Source organism: Elephas maximus, chromosome 21, assembly GCF_024166365.1.
Source record: "Elephas maximus indicus isolate mEleMax1 chromosome 21, mEleMax1 primary haplotype, whole genome shotgun sequence".
Taxonomy (NCBI): domain Eukaryota; kingdom Metazoa; phylum Chordata; class Mammalia; order Proboscidea; family Elephantidae; genus Elephas; species Elephas maximus.
Window position 1 is genome coordinate 47,048,007 of NC_064839.1, and position 26,664 is coordinate 47,074,670.

The following is a 26,664-nucleotide window of genomic DNA, read 5'->3' on the forward strand; positions in this document are numbered from 1 at the left end:
CTTAGATGCTTGGAGCCTTGACCACTATCCTCTTGTTTGGTGATAGAGTGCTTTATGTGATAGTGAGCTCCCTTTCCTTGGACTGGCTCCAGCAAAAGCTGAACAGCCACCAAGATGAATGCTAGAGAAAAACTTCCCTTCCAACTCTGGAAACTCTACAGTTTCCAGGGGCTTGAAAATATATCTGGATAATTCTGAATTTCCCAGCCTCCCACAATGACATGAATGAGCTTGGCTTATCCCTGTTGTAGAGACTACACCCTCTTCCAAATGGCCTTACTCTGCTGCCAAAAAATCAAGTCAGCCTTACCTTGAAGCACTTTGGTGATCAGTCCCCAAGGGGACTGCGTAGCCTCCTCCCCTGTACACAGTGAGTTTGCCCCAGATGGGATACCCTTGGCGCTGGCTCTGGCTCTGGTACTGCCAAGCCTGGGGAAAGCCATTGCTGCTATTGGGGGCGGAGGCATTCCAGCCTTCCCCATAGTCTGACAGGTCTTCAACATCCAGGGAATATGGTGCCTGGCAGCCATCAAAAGAAGTCTGCAGCTGCTCAGCAAGAGGACAAGAGCTTTTCCGGACTCTCACTTGGCGAATCTGGGCACTGCCAACCAGCTTGGAGTTCCCATCAGTGATAAAGCCTAAAGATGAAAACGGGGGGTAAAACTAGTAATCGAAATCATCTTTAGGCATGCCAAGTTCCCTGCTGATGTGAACTTCAGTGTACCTATTACAGAGACAGCCAAGAGAAGTTTATGGCTAACCATTTATCCAAATGACCTCATCGTCACCCCACCTGGGAACTATTTTACTTCCTGCCTAACTACTCTTAGGGAATGGCACCCCCACCACCCAGTCACCACCCTCAAGATCACCAATACTCTTTTCCCTAATTCCCCACATTCAAGTGGTCACCAACCAAAAAACCCAGTGCCGTCGAGTTGGTTCCGACTCATAACCACCTTATAGGACAGAGTAGAACTGCCCCATAGAGTTTCCAAGGAGTGCCTGGCGGATTCAAACAGCCAACGCTTTGGTTAGCAGCTGTAGCACTTAGCCACTACGCCACCAGGGTTTCCAAGTGGTCACCAAGTCCCACCAATTCTACCTCTTCAATGTTTTATAAACCTCTTCTCTCCATCACCACTGCCCCGGGTCAGCCCCATCATCTTTCTAAACATTGTAGCTTGCCCATTGTGACAGAGTGAATTGTGTCCTCAAAACATATGTGTTGTAAATCCTGCTGTGGTTATAATCCCATTTGGGAATAGAGTTTTCTTTGTTCTGTTAATGAGACAATATTAGTGTAGGATGTGTCTTGAGTCAATCTTTTTTGAGATATAAAAACCAACACAGTTGGGGGAAGATAGATGCCATGCCATATGAAGATCACCAGGAAGCCAAGGAATGCCAGGCCTACAGATGCTAAAAATAGTTAAGGACCTTCCCCCAGAGGCCACAGAAGAAGAACACCTTCCCCTAGAGCTGGCGCCATAAATTTGGACTTCTAGCCTCCTAAACTTTGGGAAAATAAATTTCTGTTTGTTAAAGCCACCCACTTGTGGTATTTCTGTTACAGCAGCACTAGATAAGCCAGACACCAACCTCTAATCCAAAGTCCATGTGCTTCCAGAGAGATCCTTTTTACACCACAGATTTAATTATATTACTCCCTCACATAGAAATCTCCATTGGTTCCTCATTTCCTTGAAGATAAAATGTGAAGTTCCAAGGTCCTTCACGATCTGGTCCCAGTCTGTTTCTCCTGCTTCAAGATTCGTTTCTCCCCCAGTCTTTAACTCTCACCCTACATAGCAGTCAGACTCAGCTCTTTGTAATTCATGAATGTGCCATCGTGTTTCAGCCTCCTTGCCTTTTGTCATGTTGTTCCTTCTGCCTGTCAGTCTGCTTTTGCTTGGCTGATTCATGCTCAGTTATCCCCTGTTTACGAAGTTCTCCTTTCTGCATTGAGGGAGGTTAGAGCCCCTCCCTTGTACATGCATAGGCTTTTGAGGATCTCGCCTTCAAAGCATGGTCCTGAGGTTACTGGTTTACTTATGAGGCTGATGTTGACAGTGACCCATACCTGCTCCTAGAAAGGAATATGCACAAGGGGGCTGACACAAGAATCCCAGGACCACGGGACTGTACCTGGGTGGTGACTGTACAGGTTGTTTATGAGGGTGGTGTTCACCCATGTGAAGAACTCCTGGAAGCTCAGCACGTCTGAAAAGCCCTGGGTGAAGCTGTGTTGAAGGTGTCTGTTGAAGTGGTAGGCGCTGGGGTCTCTCTGTCCATAGGCCACCATTAGCAGCATCCACAGGAAGCCCAGGTATGCTGGGAAGGGAGGCATAGCCCTGGTCAGGCAGGATCTTCAACTCCCACCAAGGTTGTGAGTCCAGGGCAGGAAATGGAATGGCCATGGTCTCAGGACAGTCAAGGTCTTGTAGACCAGCCACCCACCCCCTGAGTTGGTTAATTTTATGTGTCAACCAGGCCGGGCTATTTATGGTGCCCAGTTGTTTGGTCAAATACTAGTCTAGTTGCTGTTATGAAGTAGTTACATGTGATTAAATTAGCTGGCCTTGAGTAAAGCAGATTTCCTTCCATAATGTGGGTGGGCCTCAACTAATCAGTTGCAGGCCTTAAGAGCAAAAAGGGAGTTTTCCATAAAATGTATTCTGTGTCCAGACTAGACATTTTGCCAGAACTCTTCACTCCACCTTGTCACCTGACTTCGATTTGGGCTAACCAACCCCTACAATGACAGGAGCCAATTCCTTAAAATAAATCTCTCTCTCTCTCTACATATATAGCACTGTTTTTTTTTTTTATATGTATGTGTGTGTCTATATATGTGTGTCTCTGTGTGTGTGTACTCTTTCTCTAGAGAACCCTAAGATACTGTCTCTGTGACAATGGAACCAATCCTTATAGAGACGGCAGAGAAGAGTAAAGTCCATAGACCACAGAGCCTCCTGCATGGGTTCAAATCGTGGCTCTGCCACTTCATATCTGTGTAACCTCAGCAAGTGATTTAACTTCTCGATGCCTCACTTCCCTCATCGTAAAATGGAGATAATAATTCTATTACACAGGACTGTAATGAGGGAATCAATGAATTAACATAAAACAGCCAAAACAGTGTTTGCACAGAGTACATGCTATATAAATGTTTAAGTAGAATTTTTTTTTTTTTTTAAATGGGGGATCCAATGCATTCCAATGCTGAGGATACAGCAGTGAAAAGGACAGATTGTTTCCCTGCCTCATGGAGCTCACCTGTCTTATAGGAGACAAGTGAGTGTGATGTAAGAGGTCCATGAGGTACAGAGATTTAGTTTAGGTAGACCCAGTGGCAGAATTGTGTGTGTGTGTTGGGGGTGGGGGAGAGGGGGGCTGCAGATTCCTACTGAACCAGAATCTCTGGGCCCGGGTGTGGAAATCTGTATTTCGAGCAACTGCACCCCAGTTGATTTAGATGGATGCCGTACTGGGTACTGTGGGGCTCTGCCCATGTCTCCTTGACACTCTTCTTTCACGTAGGTGCTACTCCCTCCTACTGTAAGTGCTCAGCACTCTCTGCTTGAGGCTTGCTCTGGCCACAGGAGCGTGCTCAGGTGGGGCAGGCTAGGAGTACTGCAGAGTCAGTGTCCCAGTGCACCCTCCACCAGTGACCTGGGGGTGAATGCCTAGCTTCCTCACCTCTCAGTAGGTCAACTCGGAGGTGTGGATTGTATACTCTCCCAAGGTCTCCAGTAGGACTGCGCCCCGGTTGCCCACAGTGGAGCCTACTGTTAAACACACCTGCTATTGGCTTTCTTCTCTTCGCTGTTGCACTTTCCCCACTCCTTCCCCGGGCATCCTGGAATCGCCTCCCAAATAAACTACTAGCATCCGAATCTGTTTCTGGGGGAACCTAGACTCGGGCACACACTGAGGTTTGAAAGCTTCTGGCCAGAGGGTCAAGGGAAGCCTCTTTGAAGACACAGCCTTTGGGTTGAGATTTAAGGAACAAGAGGACATTAACCAGAAGAAGAGGTAGTGAGGAGGAGTAAGTATGTTCCAGGCAGATAAGACAAAACAGTCTTGGCAAAGGCTGTGGGTCAGGAGAGAGCACGGTGTCATAGGAGCTACAGAGTCCAGTATGACCAAGCACAGAGGAAAGGGGTCTAGAAACACCTTGAGGTGGGTGGAGCCACAGTAAGGAGCTTAGACTTTATCCTAAGGTCCATGGGGAGCCACTGCAGGACTTAAGTGTAGGGGAGAAGCTGGTATGAGTTGACATCTAGGCAAACTGGGGCCCAGAAACAGCATGGGACTCATCAAAGATTGCATCTTAAGTCACTGTTCAAGTCTGCTTTGGGAACCAGGGAGTTGAATATCACCAATAAGCTGCCTACCCAAGATTTCTCTGATTAGGGCAAATGCTCTCTGTTCCTTAAGGTGGGTGATTTTCATCTTCTCAACATCAGTGCTAAGAGGCGGCTGGTAGATGTCCCTTCTGCTGTTTCTTTGTGCTGGGAACAAGGCATAGGGATCTGTGAAAAAAAGGACATGAGGACAGCCCCCAAATGGGTGGTGAAACCAGGCTCTACTTTGGTAACTAGAGACACCTCCTTCTCTGGGAATAATGGGCTCTATCTTTTCTCCTCTTTGGGAGCCATTTCCCAAGTTTACCCTCCATGCCTTTGCCCATACTATCCCAATGCCCAGAATTCCGTTCCTCCATTTGGAGAATTCTCCTCATACTGAAAGCCCTCCCCCGCTTGAAGTCTTCCCTGACTCCTGGACACTGCCTTCTCTGTGTTCCCTGGGCTCTGAGACGGCCCCTAATACTTCTGAAACTTTGATGGATAGAAAGATGAGGATAACTAATATCTCAAAGTCCTGTCATGTCTACTCCCAAGTATGTTCTTTTTCAAACCACTTTGTTAAATATAGTTTGCATAAAATTCACCCATTGTAATTGTTAATTCAAAGATTTTAGTAAATTTATAGAGATGTGCAACCATTACCATGATCCATTTTTAGAACATTTTTTTATCACCCCAAAAGCTTCCTTCTTGCCCATTTGAGGTCAATCCCCACTCCCACTTCCAGCCCCAGGCAACCACAGATCTACTTTCTGTCTCTTACAGATTTGCTTTTTCTGGATATTTCATAAAAATACATAGAATCATAAAATACGTAGTCTCTGTACATACAATACGTAGTCTCTGTACATACAATACGTAGTCTCTGTACATACGTTTCTGGCTTCTTTCACTTAGCATAATGTTTTAGGACTCATCTGTTTTGTTGCAGGTATCGGTAGTTTATTCTTCTTATCGTTGAGTAGTATTCCATTGTATGGATATACCACATTTTGTTTGTCTCTTCACCAGTTGATGGACATTGGGATTATTTCTAGTTTGGGCCACTACAAATAAGGCTGCTATGAAAGTTCACGTACAGGTCTTTGTGTGGACATACGTTTTCATATCTCTTGGGTGGATACCTAAGAGTGGCCAAATGTCTTTTTGCTCTTACAAATAAAGCTGCTATGAACATTCATGTTCAAGTTTCTACGTGAAAATAAGCCTTTATTTCTCTGGGATAAATGTCCATAAGTGCATGTTCTCTGTCATATAGTAAGTCTATGTTTTAGTTTTAAAGGGGCTGCCACACTATTTTCTAGAGTACTTGTACTGTTTTACATTCCCACCATCAATGCGTGAGTTACCTAGTTTCACCACATCTGGTGGGTTATCATTGTTTTTCACTTTAGCCATTCTGATAGGCGTGTAGTGACCCAACTATCTTTTGGGTCCACCCCCACCACCATCGCGCATCATCTATTGCCTAGACCATCACAGTAGCCTCCCTACTGGCCTCTCCACTTTCACTTTTGGTCTACATAGAACAGCCACAGTAATCTTTCTAAAACTGCAAAACAGATCATGCCACTTTTCCTATTTAAAATGCTCCCAAACCCCAGCATTGCACTAGGCCCTACAAGGCAAGGCCCTGCCTGATCTGCTCCCCACCCACCTCTCTAACCTCATTCGCCCTGTAACTCACCGTGTTCCAGCCACACTGTCAATAATTCCTATAACAAGACAAGTTCTGTCTTGCCTAGGGCCTTTGCACATGCCCAGTGTGTAATCCCTCCCTTTCCCCAGTTTAGCTACCACCTCAGCAGAAAGGCCCTGTACTCAATTGTTCTTTCCCTCTTGTTCTTATCACAGTTCTCACTTATATGTCTATTTATGTGTTTACTTGTTTAATGTCATCTTCCCAAATGAACTGTTCACTCTGCGGGCAGAGACCTGTTTGATCAAACCAGTGATGTTCCCAAGTTAGCACAGTGCCTGGCACACAGTAACTAGCCCCTATATAGTTGTCAAAGCAGTAACAGAAGGAATATTTCATTGTTCTGGAGACTGGTGTCTCCTTGGAGAAAAATTGTTCTTTTGTCTTGGGAAGATTAAGTGGAAGAATACAGGACCCTGGGGAGGTAGCCACACTGCATAAAGATGTATCTAAGTGGGCTTCTGTTTGTTTTTATTTTCCCTGAAAACCAAGGTCTCTGCATAGATTATTACAGTATTTGTTTGTTTACACTCTATTGTTGGTACCCTCAGGAGTTTTGGCTGAGAAGTGGGAAATGAGGTTGGGAGGAAGGGGTCAGTGGCCTACAAGAACAAGGGTCAGGAATTTTTTTTTGTAGCAGTCAGATGGTCTCTGTCCCAACTACTTAACTGCTGTTGTAGCATGAAAGCAGCCATGGACAATCCTTAAATGAGTGGGCATGGCTGTGTTCCAAGAAAAGTTTATTCACAAAAACAGGCAGGGGTGGGGGACTAGATTTGGCCCATGGACCATACTTCGCTGACCCGTCCTAGAACTCTAACAGCAACTTTTTGCAGCCTACCTCAAGTTTATTCTTTTCTAAAGCCCAGGGACCAGGGTCTTGGAGAAGAAAGCTGCTTGCTGGGGTTTACACAGAAAATGATGACTATTGCCAAGACCGTGGTCCCAGGGTGCTTCTGCTGGCTGAGCGGTCTGCCTGGGTGTTGGGGAAAATGGTCCATATAGGGAAAGAGAAAAGTTACTCGAGGGACAATAGAGTCACTTTTTTTCTGGAGAGTTTTGGGGGTATTCACAAACTAGGGGTTAAAACTTAATGGGGGAAAAGGCCTGCAGAGCAGGCCTGAGGCCCAGGCCCACCCCAGAGGCTGGACTGCATGGGGCTCTCAGCCTCACCAGGACCACCAGTTGGCCATGGCCCGGACTATACCAGACACACTATCACACTATTACCTGGGCTAGACAGAGGTTGTGCCGCGGAGGCCACAGGCTCCTCTTCGTCCTCTACTCTCTTCAACACCAGTGCAAAGAAAGCAGCGAACCCCAGCACCTGAAAAACACCCACTGTGAACCCCAAGCCCATGCTGCTAACTGAGAGGGGGTGTGGATTAGGGCCACATTTGTACCCTGGGCCAGGGACAGATTACCCAATAAGCAAGGTATACACAGGCTTATTTGTGCTTGTTTACTAATCTGCAGTGCACAATTTCTCCACATTCAAAGATGTGGTAAAACCCATGTGAAATTGTGCACTACGGATTAGTAAGTAAAACAATTAAACCTGTTCTTACCTTGTTTACTGTAAGCCCTGGGTGCAGGAGCCAAGCCCAGGGGAAGTCAGGTGGGAAACTGGCCTATCACCTAGACAGAGGGGAGATGGTTCTGAAAAGTGAAGGCCAAAGCTATCATGCACCTGGCCACTGATCAGAGAGAGACTGGTAAATCCTTGAACTAACCCTGCTTTTATCACACCCCTGACCTTCACTCCTGCCAGTCTCTCTCCCTAATACCCACTGCCGTTGAGCTGATTCTGACTCATAACAACCCCATAGTGTTTCTAACGCTATAAATTTCTACAGAAGCATACTGCCACATCTTTCTCCCTCGGAGCTGTTGGTGGTTTTGAACTGCCAACCTTTTGGTTAGCAGTCGATCACTGTAACCACTGCACCACCCAGGCTCTTTCTTACCCCAGTAGGGCTTCTCTTATCTCTGTTGTTGTCGTTAGGTGTGATGGAGTAGAGCTGCTCCATAGGGTATTCTAGGCTGTAAACTTTCCAGGGAGCTCTGGTGGTACAGTGGTTAAGAGGTCAGGCTACTAACCAAAAGGCTGGCAGTTAAATCCACCAGCTGCTCTTTGGAAACCCTATCAGGCAGTTCTGCTCTGTCCTGTTGGGTCTGTGTGAGTTGGAATCAACGATGGCAGTGGATTTTAATCTTTACCAGAGCAGATTGCCAGGTCTTTCTCCCTTGGAGCTGCTGGGTGGGTTTCAACTGCCAGCTTTTCAAGATTACCAGTCAAACTCTTAACATATGGGACACCAGAGCTCCTTTCTTTTATCTCTGGCATGATCAGTTACGCCTCTCTCCTGTCTCTCTTTTCCTTTCTTCCTCCCTCCCTCCCTGCCTAACTGATTCCATTCATCATCTCTGCATCTAGTATGCACAGGCATATGATTCTGTGATTTGGGGAACAAAAATGCTCAGGACACACCCTGCTCTTAATGTGGTCTGGCCCCAAAGCACTATTGTAAATATTGTAAGTCTACGATAAAGCCTGTTGAGGGTAGATGGGAGATTAAAAAGTAGCTTGGCTTGGGGGCATCTCATAGGATTCAGTGTAAATGCCCCTTCCTTTGTACAGCTTTCCCCCACCTCCAGCACAGTACACTTCCTCCGTTGGGGTGCCCCAGGGATAGTCTTATGTTTGTTTTCTTCCGGAGGAAGCTGTGGACCCCTGAGCTCCAGGACTGAGCTCACTGTTTTTTCGATTCTAACATGCTCTCTTGTGTAATTTTACATTTCAGAAATAGGATCATTTCTTCTAATTGATGTACATTTTTAATAACTTGGTGTTTTTGCAGGAAAGTTGCTTTAAATTGCGGCTTGCCTCACAATCAAAAGCATTTTAGAATTGGCAAAATATGGTATTATTCAGATTTATATGTGTAGCCTAGGGCAAGATGTTTGTGGCCTTTTTTCTTTTATTGTACTGTGGATGAAGGTTTACAGAACACACCAGGTTCTCACTAAACAGTTAGTACACATATTGTTTTATGACATTGGTTAACAACCCTATGACATGTCAACACTCTCCCTTCTCTACTTTGGGTTCCCTATTACCAGCTTTTCTGTCCCCTCCTGCTTTCTAGTCCTTGCCCCCAGGATGGTGTGCCCCTTTAGTCTTGTTTTGTTTTATGGGCTTGTCTAATCTTTGACTGAGTGGTGGACCTCAGGAATGACTTCATTACTGAGCTAAAAGGGTGTCTGGGGGCCATAATCTCAGGGTTTCTCCAGTGTCAGACCAGTAAGTCTGGTCTTTTTTTGTAAGTTAGAATTTTGTTCTACATTTTTCTCCAGCTCTGTTCGGACCCTCTACTGTGATCCCTGTCAGAGCATTCGGTGGTAGCTGGGGACCGTCTAGTTGTACTGGACTCAGACTGGTAGAGGCCGTGGTAGTTGCAGTGTGATCTTAACTTCTTAACCTCTTCTCATCTATGATACAGAGGCGACAACTCTATGTGATTTTTAAATATGAGAATCTCGATAAGATACTAACCCTGGGGCCTGGGCCAGAGTGAAAGCCCAATAACTTGGATTATCACAGTTATCATTGTTGATCCTGCCCCAGCACCTGCACAGAGGTGGTGCTCAGTGTGGTGTTTGTTGAATAAATAAATGGAGGAATGACTGAAGAGCAGGTACAAGGCTGCTGGCAGATGGGAAAGGGGAGAAGGAAGAGAAGGGGACAGCCACAGAGGATGACGGGACCTGACTTTCAGGGGCTGGGTGACGAACACGCTTTCCACAAAGGAGACCACCATAGAGATGAGCCACTTAAGGGAGCTGGCATGCCCATAGTGCAGGCCATAGAGCATGGTGAAGAAGGCTGCCACACCACTGGTGGCAGCCACCAGGAGCCAGCCCACCAGGAGGCACCACCAGGGCAGGCCACGAGGGGGCCTCCTCATTGGCAGGGAGCTGCAAAGAAGGGTGGACATAGTCAGGGTGCAACCAGCCAGGCACAAGTTCAAATCCCACGCTACTCCCACTAGCTGCATGACCTTGGCCAAGTTTTTTGACCTCTCAGGCCCTCAGTTTCCTCCTCTCACCTGTACCTGCCTGAGAAGGCAACCAAACCCATTGCCGTCGAGTTCATTCCAACTCATAGCAATGGATAAAAAAATAATGGATAGGGAGAGCTAAATAATTCTATAGAGTAAAAACTGTTCATATTTACTCAGTGCTTACTAGGGGCAAGCCCCGTGCTAAGTGCTTTACACAGATTTGCTCCATTAACCCTCACAGGGAGCCTAGAAGGCTGCTACTGTCATTTTAAAAAGTTTTTATTATGAAACTTTCTAGATCACACGAAAATGTACTCATCAACCAGTTTCAACTACCATCGCTGCCTTATCCTACATATTTCTTCATCCCTACCCTTTTTTTTTTCAGAATATTTAAAAATACATCTCAGTTATAAAATCATCCCTAATTCAGAATGCATCTCAAAAAAGGACATTTTCTTACTGAATTACAATGCTATTGCTACACCTAACAAAATTCACAATAATTCCTGAATATCTTCTAATTACCAGTCTGTACTCAAATGTCCCTTACTACCTTTAAAAATGTCTTTTTTAAAAAGTTTCGATCAGGAGATAAACCAAAAAGCTATTGCCATTGAGTTGATTCTGACTTACAGCAACCTTATAAGACAGAGTAGAACTACCCCGTAGGGTTTCCAAGGCTATAATCTTAATGGAAGCAGACTGCCACATCTTTCTACTGCGGAGCTACTGGTGGGTTTGAACTGCTAACCTTTTGGTTAGCAGCCCAGTGCTTTAACCACTGCACTATAGGTATTGTTATTATTCCTATTTTACAGTTGAGGAAACCGAGGCCCAGAGAGGTTGAGGGACTTACCCAAGGGCACACAGCTAGGAAGCAGCTCATGTGAAAATGATTATAAACTGTAAAGTGCTGTACAAAGGGCCATAACTATCTTCTGGCAAATAAACCAAACAAACCAAAGCTGCTGCAGTTGAGTCGATTCTGACTCATGGGAACCCCATGTTTTAGAGTGTAGAACTGTTCAATAGGACTTCTTGGCTGTAAGCTTAATGGAAGCATATTGCCAGGCCTTTCTTCCTTGCTGTCTCTGGGTAGGTTCAAACTGCCAACTTTTAGGTTAGTAGTCCAGCACAAATGGTTTGCACCACCCAGGACCTTATTTCAAACACCTCCTCCCTGAAATGATGTAGGCATCCTGATTCACTTCTGCTTGAGAAGATCTGGGTGAGCATTCTCCCACAGTGGCCCAGGAGGCCCTCTCCCCATCTCCTCACAGGCCCCAGGCTGAAGAGGGCAGGCATCCACTCAGCACTCAGGGAAGTGGGTTACCTGGGATATGCTGGGCCTGAGGTGCCTGGCTGTCCCCCCAGGCAGCCCTTCAGGATCTGTAGCTGCCTGAGGGCCTGGGTATGGCTCTGGTGCTGGGGGAAGCCATGGGGCCCTAGCAGCTGCAGCTCGTGTTCGACGTGCTCCAGCTGGAGGTAGAGACACTGCCTGTAGGCACTGTCCTTCTGAGAGCCAGCCAAGGACACCTCGGGCATGGGGCACTGTGTTTTCTCTGGGGAACAAGGAGGAAATGAGCATCAGCTGGCGTTGAGTGACAGAGCAGACCAGCTGCAAAACAACAGCAGCAGTAGTAACAGCTTTTGTGTATTGAGCACTTACTGTGTGCCAGGCCATGAGAAAGCCGCAGTTCAGAGACACAGGTGAGATACAAGGGTGACACACCAATGAGGATTTGAACGTTTCTCTTTTATCAAGGAAATTTTCAAAATTTCTTTACACGTACAGAGAAGAGAATAATAATATCCATCATCTCGCTGCAATAATTATCAACATGTTATTCATCTTGTTTCATCTCTGCCCCACTATTTTTTTTTTTTTCTGGAGTACTTTAAAGCCAATCCTAGACATAGTATTATCTCATCTGCAAATACTTTAATATGTGTAAGGTCTGAGTTTGAACCCAGGGTTGCCTCGTGCCAAAGATGGTGTAAGTCTTTATCTTTTTTTTATTATGAAAAGCTTCAAACATGCAAATATAGAGAGAATGATACAATGAACCATCACATACTCATCATCCAACATCAACAATTACCAACTCATGGCCAGTCTGATTCCACCTGCACTGCACTCTCCCCATGTGGATAATTTTGAAACAAATTCCAAATCAAACTCATACCATTTCATTAAATATTTTAGTATGTGTCTACAGAAGACAAAGACTCTTTTAAAAAAACATATCCATGACGTCATTGTTGTTGTTAGGTGCTGTCAAGTCAATTCCAACTCATAGTGACCCCATGTGACAGAGTAGAGCTGCTCCATAGGGTTTCCTAGGCTGTAATCTTTATGGGAGCAGATCAACAGGTCTTTCTCCCACAGAGCTCCTGTGTGGGTTCAAACTGCCAACCTTTCAGTTACCCGCTGAGCGCTTAACCATTGTGCCACCAGGACTCCTTATGATGTCATTATCAGTCTTGAAAGCGGTGAACAGTACCCCCTTAATAGCATCAAATATCCAGTCAGTGGTCATGTTTCCCTGATGATCTTGTAAATAGTTTTCTATTGTTGATTTGTTCAAATTTCAGCTTCTTAAAAATATTTTTTAATCCTTCTGTTGTTTTAAATTACAGAGATAATATTCGTTGTAAGAAAGAAAATATAAACATTTCCACTACTCTCCGTACCTTTTAAGAGAAACTTGGCTTCTAAAGATAAAACCAGGTCCCTGTCCCAGGACCCTGAGCTGGGAGGAACCTGTTCTCCTGGGCCAGTGTGGTAAAGGCCTAACATTAATATTACATGCTGGCTTGACATATTAAACCAGGAAGGCCTAGCATGGCCTAACTGCAAGTCTCCTTCCCTATTGTGTTCCCGGGGATAAGGTCCCCTCGCCAAAAAACCCTCCTTATCACAGGATCAGGCACTGTGCTTGCTTATCCCTGAATAGTAACCTTGGGTTCCCTCCCAGCCTGCAGAATTATTCAAACAAGCCAATCATATCTTCCCAAGGGAACCAGGGGTCACCACGCTCTCTTGTTACTACTAAACCTGCCTCCCACAGCTCCCGCTTGTTCACTCTGTTCCCAAGTACAACCCCATGTTGCCCTGCCTGGTGCAATGTCCTCTTCCCCAGAGCTATATGTGTGACTGATAAACTATTGTCATTCTCATCTGTCCAGTGTTGGGTGATGTATATTTGGTCACACCTATAACCCTCGCCAATGGGGTGAAAAGGAGGTGATCAGTACACGTGGTAAAGTCCCATTTCCAGATCAGAGTTCATCTTCACAAAGGTTGCATGAAACTGGATAAAGGAGATAGAATAATGGCGTGCCCACCCCCTCCCCCATGATCTCTCTCCAGGCACCAGTGAGAAGTAAGTGAGAAAATAACACATGTATGTGGAGAAGGCTATGCCCCAGGCTCACCACGGACTCTGTCTCATAGACTAGGTTGGGATGTTGGGTAAAGGCCAAAGTTGACTCCTGCCTCCCTCTATGGGCATAGCTTCCTCCCTCACTCTTCTGACCTAGGCCTTCCTCACTGAAACCTCCAGTATTAAACCCTTCATGTTACAGGTGTTTGGGCAAAGTTTCTAGAAATTGCTATCATTATCAGTCATAATACCATTTATGAATACTTGTTTTATGCCAGGGTCGGTTCTGAGAATTTTAATCTTATGATCTCATGGAATCCTCACAACAACCCAAAGCTAGGCGATTCAATATTTTGTGGAAGAGGAAACTAAGTCTCAGACAGTTTGAGCAGCTATGAGATCCCAAGGGTCTAGCAGACTCCAGAGTCCCTACCCCTAAGCTCTATGCTGCCTTACCAGTGTGTCCAGCTGTGACTGCCAAAGCTCCCAAACTCAGGGCCAAGTGGACAGTGCCGGCTGCATAGAGCCCCTGAAAGGATGACTTTCAGGGGCAGCCCAGTGCTCGGGCAAATCCTCCAGTTTGTCTGGAGCAGAGGGGCCAAGGTGGAGAGGGGTGAGAGATGAGACCACAGGGTCAGCATGGGCCTGGCCAGGTGGCCTGGAGTGCTACAATGAGGAGTTGGGACTTTGTCTGGAGGGCAGTGCCTCTCAAAATTTAGTGTGCATAAAAAACCACTGAAGTGACTTGTTAAAAATGCAGATTCCTGACCTCACTACAGAAGATTTAATCCAGCATATCAGAGTGAGACCAAGAGGTATGAATTCAAAACAAGTTCCCCATTCTACTTCTGTAGGCCATTTATTTGTGTTCTAAACAAGGTTGCTGACAGTGACTAGCCTTGCACTTTAAAACAGCTTCTTTCCAAACGCATACTGTCCACTATGGCAGCTGTTTAAATTAAATTAAAAACTCAGTTCCTCAGTCGCACTAGACACATTTCAAGTGCTCATTAGCCACATGTGGTTAGTGGCTGCCATATTGAAGAGCATGGACATATAACATTTCCATCATTGCAGAATGTTCTTTTGGACAGCGCTGGTCTAAACCTTGGCAGCACTGATCTGAGTGGGAGGCAGATCAAAAAGGAGCAAGAGGGGAGTCAGGGAGACCAGTTCAACCCAGTATAACATGCCATACACTATTAATAAAACAAATGTTACTGAATTCTAGCTGGATATTGTTTTAAAAGGCTCTGAGTTTGAGATCTCTCTCTCTGCCCAAAAGAGTGTTAAACAAGTATAAGCCAAAACCAAACCCGTTGCCATTGAATAGACTCCTAGTCATAGCAACCCTATACGACAGAATAGAACTGCCTCATAAGGTTTCCAAGGAGCTGCTGGTGGATTCAAACTACTGACTTTTTGGTTACCAGCCGTAGCTCTTAACCACTGTGCCACTGTATAGAGAGGTGTTAAAGACACAGTGGCACCAAACTGAGACTTTCTCCTTGACTTAATTAGAAGGAATAGAAGAGAGTGAAGGAAGGTATAGCTTTTTCACTGTGTGGTTCAATGTTCTTTTGGTGTTTTTTTTATTGCCTTAATCTATCATCTGTGTCCTGCCCTCCACATTTGGAAACATCTGGTTCAGCCTTGCATCCTTCACCACTTTACAGAAAATGAAACTGAGGCATATAGAATTGAAGTAACTAAAACAAGGTCACACAGATGGTCAGTGGCAGAACCTGGACCCAGAGATAGCTCTTCAGACTAGTCCAAGTTATCACACTGGCCGATGATCTCCTTAGTGCCATTTTTACACTACAGAAGGAGAGCATGTCTTTTTGCTTTGTGCCTCTCGTATTGACCTGCTATTTTGTTGTCTCACAAATATTTGTTGCATGTTTTATGTGTGTGGCACAGGGTCAGCCACTGGAGAAATAGGGGAGATAGGACAGATGGATGGCTCTGATTTTATGGAGTCATGTTATAGAGAGGAAGGTGCAGATATTAAACAGCTCTTCATGCAACTCATTGTTTAGTGACCAGCAGGAAGAATGTGATAGAGGAGAAGCTTAGGGCTAAAAAGCTTGTGGCTGGAGGCCCTGTGTGGGCCCTGTAGGGGTTTGGGTTGCTCTCTTGAGGAAGTTATGCTTAAGACGAGACTGAAGGTTGAGTAGGAATTGGGGAGGTGAAGAGTAGCGAAAGAACGTTCCAGACTAAGGGACCATCGTGTGTGAAGGCCTTCAGTGGGAAGGCAGCTTGGCACTGGGAGGAAGGCAGGGTACAGGAAAGAGGTCTGACTGAGACTAGTGAGGAAGACCCTGGTACAATGTCTTTATCCCATAGTAATACTGGCATGGCCCTAGTCCTATCTCCACCTGGCTCCAAAATGCTGCTTTTCTTGACGTAGGGCACAGAAACATCAGGACTTACCTTTGACATGTATGGAACCACGGGTGAGGGTTAAAGGGTCCTCTCTTTTTTTAGCTTCCTCACCAAACACCTGTCCTGCTGTGTTCTGAGGACAAATGACGTCTTCCACCAAGGCCAGAAGTTTGTTGATGTCCATCAAGTTTGCCGAGTCCCAGCCTGAGGCAGGGGATGGTACCTTGAGAGCTTTAAACAGTGAGCTGACAAGTCGCCACATATCCTGCAAGTCATACCAGGTGGGTTAAGGGGACATGAGCCATAGGTGAGGGGTGCAGCATAGTGGTCAAGAGCATATGCCCTGGTACCAGACTTGGGTTCAAATCCCAGCTCTGCCTGCTGAGATACAATATTGGATCTACCCGAGCTTCTATTCTTTCTTCTCTAAAAATCTCTCTTCTGTGATTTGAATGACCCATTCCAGGTTGTATTCCTAAAATTGTGGCACATAGTAGGGGCTAACAAATGCTTAATGAGTACATAACTTCAGGAGAACAAGTCCCTTTTATGTGCTTCTAGTCTGGAAGTCTATGATGAGGGTGTGATATTTCACATATAGTAGGTATTAAAAAAGCTCATGTGTGTATTCAGTTGATGAATCTCAGCAAGTGGTGCTGTCAGACAATATGAGGTTGCCAGACCCCAGTTCCCAACCCCATCCACACCTCTCACCTCCCACCAGCATTGGGGGAAATTGAGGACACTGCTTCAGGGGTCAGAAGACCATCTTCTACTGGTTTTGGGGAGGGGAGCAGGCCGGAAGACCCCCAGCCCCATTTCCCAGTCTTTTGCTCCTTGGTGGCCCAAGGACGGGTATTTCTAAAGATCTGAACGATCAGTAGGTTGATGGGGAACATGAGGAGCGAGCTCTCCAGCCCAATCATCACTTCCTGCCAAGTGAATTCAATTTTGCCTATAGAAAAGAGGGAGAGAGAGTCCAAACGAGAGGTGGCCACCCAGAGCCTGTCCCCTCCACCCCTTCCAGGAGGTAGTATTCTGGGCAGTGAGGCTCAGGTCCCCCAGCACTGGTTCGACTGCCATGATGGTGTGAATTACCCAGGTCCATCTTTTGCTCGGCTGGGTCCTTGGGGACACCCCAGAACATGATGCTGGTCAGCATGGTGCAGAGGAGCAGGGAGAAGCAGCAGGACACCCTCTGGATGCATGTGAAGTTGCTCCAGGGGGAGCGGCTGAAGATGGAATACCAAATGTGCCCATCCTGGAAGCCAGAGGAAGTCTTCATGGAGAACAGGTAGCTGTGGGCAGGCAAGGAAAAGGCATTGAGGGAACTGGGAATGGGGAGAGGCTAGTCCCTTTGGAGCAATCCTGGTGTGAGAGGAAGGAGATTTATTATACAAATCATTCTAAGATTTATTATATTTACATTTTTCTACTATAGAAAAATTACAGTCATAACAGGATCATTTACAGTTAATATTGGAGACTCTGGACAGAGTTGGGTTGGAACTCCACACTGTTTTGCTAGGTGTGTGATCTCAGGCAAGTGACTTTACTCTTTGTGCCTCAGTTTCCTTGTCTGTAAAGTGGAAATAATAACAGAACCTACCTCCATAAAAAAAATTAAAAACAATCATTTTTATAAAGCATTTGGCACAGTAGCTGGCACATGGTGAGTGTTCAGTAAATGTTAGCAATTACCATACTTAGTTTTGTTATAATTGTAGCATTAGAGTGTAGTGGTTAAAATCCCAGGTTTTGGTTTGGACATACTCTGAGAAAATAAACTTTGTGAGCAGGGTCTCTGAGAATGGCACCGCATTCTCCTTGAGAATTTGTATTATTTCCCTGTGAGTAGAATACAGTTTGGAGTCCCTGGGAGGTACAGATAGTTAATGCACTTGGCTGCTAACCAAAAGGTTGGAGTTTTGAGTCCACCCAGAGGCACCTCTGAAGAAAGGCCTGTCAATCTACTTCTGAAAAAATCAGCCATTGAAAACCCTATGGAGCACCGTTCTACTCTGACACACATCGAGTCACCATGAGTCAGAGTTCACTCAACAGTAACTGGTTAGGCTTTAGCCTGTAGTTTAGCCACAGTTGCCCCTCAAGGACCCAGATTTTCCTGAGAGTGTACAGAGCTGGTGCTCCTGGTTGACAACTGTTCCGGTTGGTCAGTGCCAGTGCCCTCCAGGGTTTTAAAATGCTTTGACCATCAGTCTTGGGTGTGTGGGTGGGCTGGACTTAGAGGAAAGGTACGTAAAGAGAGAGGCCAGTTGCCACCACAGTGATTTATCATTCCATTCACATAACAGATATTTGTTGAGCCTGGTACAGTGCGCCAGGCACCCTGCTGGGCACAGGAATTTGTCCTGCCTTCAGAGAGCTCCTGTCTAGCTTCCAGGCATCACACATTTTGTGGCAATTGGTTGATAACACGTGCACATGTGATTGAATGTTTGCTCTGAGTCAAGCTCTATGCAAAGCACAGTAATATTTCACATACATCATGTCATGGAATCCACACAAGTGCCTTTGGGTTAAGGACATTAAACAACTCATTTTTTCTGCTAAGGACACTGAGACCTGGAGAGATAAAGTGACTTATCCAAGGTCATGCTGCAGATCAATGGCAGATGTGTGGGCTCCACAGTCTTTGTGTCTCCATCTGGGTTATACCTCTCTTGGGGTCCAAGTCTCTGATTCAGACTTTTTCCCACATGATGGATGAGCTGTTGACAGCGGCAACTGGGATGAAAAGTCACCTGGGTAGATGCACTGGAAAGTGCACTACTGCCCATTGACGTGAGAATGGCTGAATCAGTTGTGGGATGTTTATTCTATGGAATATTACACAGCCAATAAGGAAATCACTCCATCCAACACACTTTCCTGGAAGAATGTTGATTAAAGTAATGCGTATAGCAGGGTGCCATTTAAAAAGATATAAAATAAACAATCTGTAATGTGGGTGTGCTTATATGTGTTTGGAGACAGATGTGGAAGGATGCACAACAGGAAAGGGGGTCGGAAGTCAGCAGGGCAGAGGAAGCATATGCTGAAAGACACGTCTTGGATAAAAAACACAAAAACCAAAAAAAAAAAAAAAAAAAAACAACCAAACCCATTGCTGTCGAGTTGATTCCAACTGATAGTAACCCTATGGGACAGAGTAGAACTGCCCCATAGGGTTTCCAAGGAGAACTTGGTGCATTCGAACTGCTGACCGTTTGGTTAACAGTCCACTCTTAACCACTGCGCCTCCATTACAAAAAAGGAGTCCCAAATAGCCACATATTGAATAACCATTCAAATCAGTCTGTTCTCTGAGATTAAAAAAATATTGTTTTGTGACATTCACAAAGAAATATGGATAACTGTCCCAACCATCTCACCACCCATTTCCCTTCAGGGCCCTCATTCCCATCAGGAAAATTTGGTTAGTAATTACTGCCACACACTTAAACCTACTGTAGGGTAATGCTATTCAACTGTATACGTCCCCTCCCTAAGGGAATCAGTTTTACTCTTACCTGAAGCATGCTGGGGATGAATTTGGGATGGACTTGGGCAAAGGTACAAGGCCGGGAGGGGCATGACTGGGCCAGTGGCCAAGGCCGAAGAATGCCTTAGCAACAAGAAGGAAAACATCTGCGCCTGGACATGAAGTCCCGGGGAACACTGACTGCCCAAGGATGTGGGAGAAAACAGAGACTTGGTCTCAGCTGGAATGGCTTGGGTCCCTTGCTAGGTGGTTGTGGAAAATCCTCCAGCCAGCCGCCACTGGAGAGCAGCTGCTTGCTGGTGTCAGTAAGTTTCCCTGAACGTATGAATCCGGAAAAGGCTGTGTGTCAGTTCTTTGGATTATCTGCCACGATGCACAGCGAGGGTCTTTCCTTGCTGGGGCTGTCCCCCGACACCTACCCAGATCTGTTAACTGAAATGTACTGTTATTTGGCTGCAACTGAATTGTGATGAGATCTCCCTGGAGATGAAAGAACAAATAAAGAATATTTGCTTAAAAAAAAAAAGTACCTAAATTGTTTCCTGTCCTGCTCCGTGGCCACTGGAAACACCTTGTCGAGGATGCAGTCCCCAACATCAATGGACAGCCAAGAGTTGCAGAGGAAATGCCACTTCTGGTCCATTGCCAGATCATGGACCAACACCTGGCTCACATACCTGGAGAAGGGACCCACACTTTTGAGGATAATATGGGAGAATGAGACTTCTTTGAACACCATGATGGTAATACCTTTGCAAAATTGAACCCAAGAATGAGAGCTCCGGGAAAAGACACTTTGTGTTTTTCTTTATTGTTCTTGATGCTTGACCAAGATGCCCCAATCAGTGAGTGAATGTGGGGAGTTTGACTAGTGTAGAAAGCTGGCTCAGGCAAGTTGCCAAGTTTTCACAGATAGGCTGCAAGAGGGTGCATTTAGAAACTATCAACCCTTCAGCATGGCACCAAGCTCAGTGCCAGCATCCCAGCATACGTGAGTACAGCTAAGTTGTCTAAACTATCTGTGTTCAGGGAGATGCACTCTAGAATATGGAAAACGTGTCCCTCCCGATAAGCAAACTATGGCATATCCATACAGTGGAATAGTACTTAACCTTAAAAAGGAATGAAGTCCTGATTCATGCTAAAACATGGATGAACCTTGAAAACATATGCTGAGTGAAGAAGCCTGGGGATAGAGCCCAGGAATCTGCGCGTCTCTAAAGCTGCCCAGCTGATGCTGATGGGCGGTCGTGCTGGGAACCAGTGATCTGGCTTAGTAATTTGGCTTCTGACAGAATAGGGTGGAGTCTTGGCTCTAAACTAGCCATCTGTGTAACCTTGAGCAAGTTACTTACCTTCCCTGAGCTTAAATTTTCTCACTTGTGAAACAGGAATAACAGTACTTGTCCCAGAGGGTCCTTGTGAGGATCGAATGAGAAAATGCACAGAAGGCTTAGCCTAGTGCTCAGGGCAGCAGCTGTTGTCACCTCTTCTACTGGAGAATCAGCCCAGTGTCTATTTAGTCCCTGGTATCGGTCAGGGCTTGTGTCTTCACAGTAGGTATCTATCACCCTTTTTATCAGAACCTGACTCATGACGACCCCATGTGTGTCAGAGTAGAATTGTGCTCCATAGGGTTATCAATGGTTGATTTTTTTTGGAAGTAGATTGCCAGGCCTTTCTTCTGCAGTGCTTCTGGGTAGAGTGAAACCTCCAACCTTTCAGTTAGTGGACGAGCACATGTTAACCATTTGCATTACCCAGGGACTCTTATCCTCTATTTTACAGCTGGAGAAGCTGGGGGCTAAATGAGAGGCCGATGCTGTGAAAGTGCCCATGATGGGGCTCTCACTGGACCTGGGGCTGCAACTTTCAGCCTTCTCCTAGCATCACTCCAATCTGTGTGGACCATGGCTGGTAAGCTTCTTTGAGACTCAGTTTTTTCATCTATGAAATGGGGATAGATTCTTGTGAGGAACGGCAAGCAGCAAATGTAAAGTGTCAGCCCTGGGCCTGGTGTGCAGTAGGTCCTCATGGATTACCCGCTCTGACTCACCAGGACGGCTGTTCCCCTGAGTTGTCATGCCACAACCTGAGGCTGTGCAGTTCCCCCAGGGGGAACAGGGTGGAGAGCAAGAAGACATCCATTCCTCCTCGCTCAAAAACCGGGGTGTCAGGGTCTGCCAGGTGGTGGGGCTCACTGTCTCCATCCAAGCCATACAGAGTGACCGTCACCTGAAACCCAGAGATCGGGCAGCCAACTCCACGCAGTAATCGAGATCCACTGGCCTCCACTTCCAATGAGACAGGGCCCTCCCACCCTCCCCTCTCTTCCCACCTTATCCACCTGAGGTGCTTTTCAACTGTATGAAAATTTTGAGGTGACACTGTCTGCATTCACCTCTTCAAGATGAGTTGAACTCATAAGATGCTCTCTAGTAACCTTTTCAGACTTTTCATATATTTATTTGTAAGGGCTATAGGACAGGAATTGTTTTATTTTCCCCTCACAATTATATTCCCAGTGCCTCTAAAGTGCCTGATGCTGAGAGATCAATGAATGAGTGCCTACTACTATAAAATATACATATTTCCAATTTTCTGAGTGAAAGACAACTGCAGCAGATGCCATCTGTGCTCCACCTACATCCCAGCCTTACCATTGCTGAGGTTGCCATGCTCCCTGCACTAACTTCCAACTGCTGGCATCTGCGTCTCTGCCCTGGGACTTTCTTTGGCTGCTAGAGCAACAGGCCAAAAGTGCCGGAGAATTAATGCCACCTGCAAACCATCTTCAACAGATGATGGAGAATGGTGGATCGATACCCCAGCTCCCTCTTCCCTCAGGTGGGATGACTTTAAGGCCCATGTTCCCCTTCCTATATGAGCTGATTTGCATACAGGTAATCAACTAAATGTCTGAGTTATTCTTTGATAGGGATAAGGGAGATCCTGTGTGCAGAGTGCTAGACTCCAACCCCCTCTTAACCCACACTTCCTTTATCTTTTTAAAATATCGGGGCTTAGTGTGACATTTTGCTTGGTAAAAAGATTCTTTCCTCTAAGAGACAAAAATGAAGAGAGAAGGGAAAAAAGAAAATCCCAAGCACACAGAATCCACTGAACTAAAGTAACTCAACAACAGCCTGGTAAATCTTCTCTGGGTGGGATGTGGTCACTGATTGATGGGTCTTGTGGGGTCAAGTACCTTTGAGGAGGTGGCTGCCCCCCGCCGATGTCCAGTGTAGACTGTCACCAGATAGTGGTACTGGGCAAAGGGATCATTGTCCTCCAGCACTGTGACCTTCACCTGCTCAGAAGGACAGCATTAGGAGGGTCCTGCTTGGTGTGAGTTGGGCATTCATGACAATTAAAGGGAGAAAGCAAGATTAGCTATGCTGCTTACTCATGCCATCAGGTGAAAACTGCTCTCCGTGAAAGCAGAGTTTCAAGTAAAGGAAAAATTGTAAAATAAAAAAAAGTACAAAATGCATTGTTTATAGAGTCTGACCCAATGTAGTTAAATTGGAAATGAGATTGATATTAAGTTGAGAATTTTCGCTGTTTGATCTAGTGAACCATATGAACCCTGTTCGCATATAATTCATCATAACATTGATAACCAAATTATGCCTCTGAGGGGATTTACAAGGAGCTAGATATTAAGATGATTTGATGAGAAAAATAGCCAGATTTGGTCAGGGACTGTAGTGAGTGGACTCTGTAATGTGCTGCCCCATCTCCCTTCAGTGGAGGGCTTGTTGGCTCAGTTTCCAGGAGTGCTGTTGGGTGACAGCCTTTAGAGAGGACAGCTTGTTAAGGATGCAAGAGTCACCTCAGTTAAGGTCACATCCCCTCCTGGGGTGGCCGACATTCAGTGACCTGTCGATGGGGTGCCTGGACATGATCAAGACTTGGGCATCTTGACCCAACTCGGGACAACTCCAGAGTTCCCTGTGGGGTCAGCGAGCTGTCACTGGGCCGCACTGCAACTTTAATCTCCCCCTGCCCATCCTGCTTCCCTCGCATCCATGGGGATTGATCCCACAGCACTCCCTGAAAACACCCCAAATGCCCAACTCTTCTCAGAGTCTGTTTCCCAAGGAACTGATCTGTAATTGAGGCACTTAAAGTGTTCGTGTTTAATCCTTTACAGGCGAATCAAGGACAGCAACGTAAATGCTGAAATGATCATCTTATTAAGTTTTATACCATGTTAACATCTTGGGTTGGTGTTGATGTATATGTGCAGGGGAGGGTGGGAAAGAGTGTTTCAGAGCTTTGCAACAATGCAACCTTGTATCCATTTATTTGTTCATTCATACACTTACAAATATTTATTGCATGCCTAATGTGTGTCAGGCATAGTGCATATATTGGAAAAATAATTAGAACTTCATTTTTGCAAATAATTTGTTGTTGTTTGATCTTGTTTTTACCTTCAGACATGTCTTACTGTCAGGTAGATCTTGGTTTGAATTCTGGCTCTTAGTAGGTGGCTTTGGGCTGGTTAATGATCCTTCCTGATTCTTAGTTGCCTTTTTTCTAAGATGGTAAAGGTCATGTGCAGTAAAGAAGGCTTGGGGTGTTCAAACTGCACATTCAAATAAAGAACTGGCCCTTGACTTGCTACTGGGAGATAGCTTCTAACTATAGAATAATACTAAAGGTGCAGATAAAACCTTGGAATATCCTGTCTGACAAGTGTCTTTGTATACCAGGGGCCTCAGGCCATGCCAGATAGTTTATACTAAAAATCTGATTTATGGTGAGAGCCTTGGACCACACTGTATCAGTTTGGCCTCTGGAGAGAGCCTTGGAGACTCAGTAGCTAAAGTCAGTGACACTGCCCAATGCCAGCGTCATCCTATGCGACTGACCTCCAATAAAAGCTCTGGTCACCCACGCTTGGGTGAGCTTCCATGGTTGGTAATACCTCATGTGTGTTGTCACACATTGTTGCTGGGGAATTGAGTGCTATTTGTGTGACCCCATTGGGGGAGGACAATGGGAAGCTTGTGCCTGGTCTCTCCTGGACTCTGTCCTATGTGCTTTTTTTCTTTGCTGATTTTAATCTGTGTCCTTTCATTGCAATAAACTGTAACTGTGAGTATAACAGCTTTTCTGAATTTTGTGAGTCCTTCTAGTGAATCACTAAGCCTGAAGGTGGTCTTGGAGATTCCTGACAGAGGTACCTTCCCCATACAGCTACTGTAAGCATTAAATGGAGTAATGGTTGGAATGCGGTAAGTCCTCAAACAGCGGTTGGTGTAAGAATCCTCCAATTTAATGAAATGGTCACATATTATCTTTCTTATTTTGCAGATAAAGAGGCTTATAGACTTGCTTGCCTGAGACAATCCCAGGGGTCAAGGAATGAATTAGCAGCTGACCCCTTGCCTCCCTACCTGGGCTCCATCCAATGGAGCCCCTGGAAGGGGACACCCCTTGCTTCTCCCTCCCATTCGTGAAGACCAGCATGACCTCGCCTCACCTTGGCCTGATCCTGAGCGTCCTTCCTCCTCACCCACATCACCACCAGCACATAGGCCACACAGAGGCAGCCAACTGTAGTCACGACCACTGGGTTGTCTTCAAAGGTGGCAAAGAGCTCAGCAGTCTGGTAGACATCGACGGCATTGGGCATCACCAGGAATGTGCTTCCAAAGAAGGTGAGGTGGTTGCAGAGGCAGTGTGTCTGGGAGGGGGTGGTCCGTGGCCCCACCTGCAACCCCCAAAGAGGCCCTAGGTGAAAACACTCAGGGCACCCTGGCTTGAGCCCAAGGGAGGAGAATGATGTTCTCTTTGAGGCAAGTCTCCTCAGCCCCATGATTCCCTCTGGGGTCTATTTTTAATCAAAAGTTGATTTAAAGTGCAGAGAATATTATCTATAACAAACATCTTTGTGCCCATTAGCCACAATGGGCAACTGTGTACATTTTGTCAATTTGTTTCGTATTTTCTTACATAAGAAATATTGCAGGTTAAGTTGAAGTCCCCTTTGTCCCCCAATTCTCCATAAGCATTATAAAAATCTATTGTCCCTCCTTCTAGTACCTTCCCCCACCCTGATGCTCATTCATTTGACAAATATTTGTTGAGTGCTAATTTTTCACCAGGCAATAGGCTGGGAGACACCCAGGGTGACCAATTCATCTCAATCACCCAGGACTTTCCTGCTTTTAAAGCTGAAAGCCCCACATACTAGGAACCCTGTCAGTCCTGGGCAAACACGGACAGTTGGTCACTCTGCACTGAAGAGCAAAAAGACGATAGTCTGGGGGAACCATGGGAAGAAACAGGGCAATGTTTAAACCCTAAGCTCACATCTCAACACTAGGAAGGTATTCCCTAGACTTTTACTGCCCTTGGATCCAGGTGATAGGGGCCCCTGCCCTGGACTCCTGCTTTGAAGGGTCGCACTCTAGCCCTCTTTCAGCTGTACCCCTCTGCAAAGATGAGGAATTATGGGGGTCATGAAGCCATGTTCACCAGGAACTCATACCACCCAAGTCTGGGACTAGGGTGAGGAGTGACTCTCTCCTTAAATTCTGGGTCCCAGGCACCTCACTTCACCCTAATCCCAGCCCTGGGATCCCCAATTTTAGACCAAGATTTCAGTACCTTGAACCTCAGAATTCCCTGCTTCCAGGGCCTACACAGATCTGTCCCTCAGGTTCATCCTTCTAAGATGTGCTGTGCCACTGGGCTAAGCGTAGCAAAAGGTGGCTATGGGGGGTAGGGCATGTGATCAGGGTGTAGAGGTCCCACACGGTATGGGACAATGAGGCTGGGGGAAGAAAGAGAGAGGAATGGGCCAAGGTATTTTTTTATGTGTCCCCTTGCTTCACACCCTGAAAGCTTACAGGCAGGCTTTCCTGAAACCCCTCAGCCAGCTTGCAATCACCACTCCCCTGCTCCCAGTGCCATTTGACAGACAAAAAAACCCAAACCAAACCTGTTGCTGTCAAGTCGATTCCAACTCATAGTGACCCTATAGGACAGGGTAGAACTGCCCCATACGGTTTCAAAGAAGCGCCTGGTGGATTCAAACCACTGAGCTTTTGGTTAGCAGCCGTAGCTCTTAACCAGTATGCTACCAGGGTTTCCTTTGACAGACAAGATTTAATTCAACCACACAACTCAGCACCACCTTTTCATCCCAGGGCCCACCAAGAAGTGATAAGGAGGAGGGAGCGGGAGCAGTGAAAAGAAAGCTCTTCTCTGCTCAAGTACCCGGCAAGGA

At 46.0% G+C, this 26,664-nt stretch overlaps 1 protein-coding gene across 1 annotated transcript in view; it reads right to left on the reverse strand.

The window, feature by feature from the left end:
* Positions 1 to 26,664, reverse strand: part of PKD1L2 (polycystin 1 like 2) — a 98,030-nt gene that overhangs the window by 18,647 nt on the left and 52,719 nt on the right. The window contains 13 exon segments of the mRNA XM_049863770.1: positions 311 to 638; positions 2,149 to 2,334; positions 4,401 to 4,538; positions 7,303 to 7,399; positions 9,846 to 10,050; positions 11,473 to 11,701; positions 15,962 to 16,182; positions 16,655 to 16,868; positions 17,012 to 17,211; positions 19,949 to 20,095; positions 21,475 to 21,653; positions 22,627 to 22,728; positions 24,913 to 25,143. Coding sequence (XP_049719727.1) covers positions 311 to 638; positions 2,149 to 2,334; positions 4,401 to 4,538; positions 7,303 to 7,399; positions 9,846 to 10,050; positions 11,473 to 11,701; positions 15,962 to 16,182; positions 16,655 to 16,868; positions 17,012 to 17,211; positions 19,949 to 20,095; positions 21,475 to 21,653; positions 22,627 to 22,728; positions 24,913 to 25,143 — 2,477 coding nt within the window.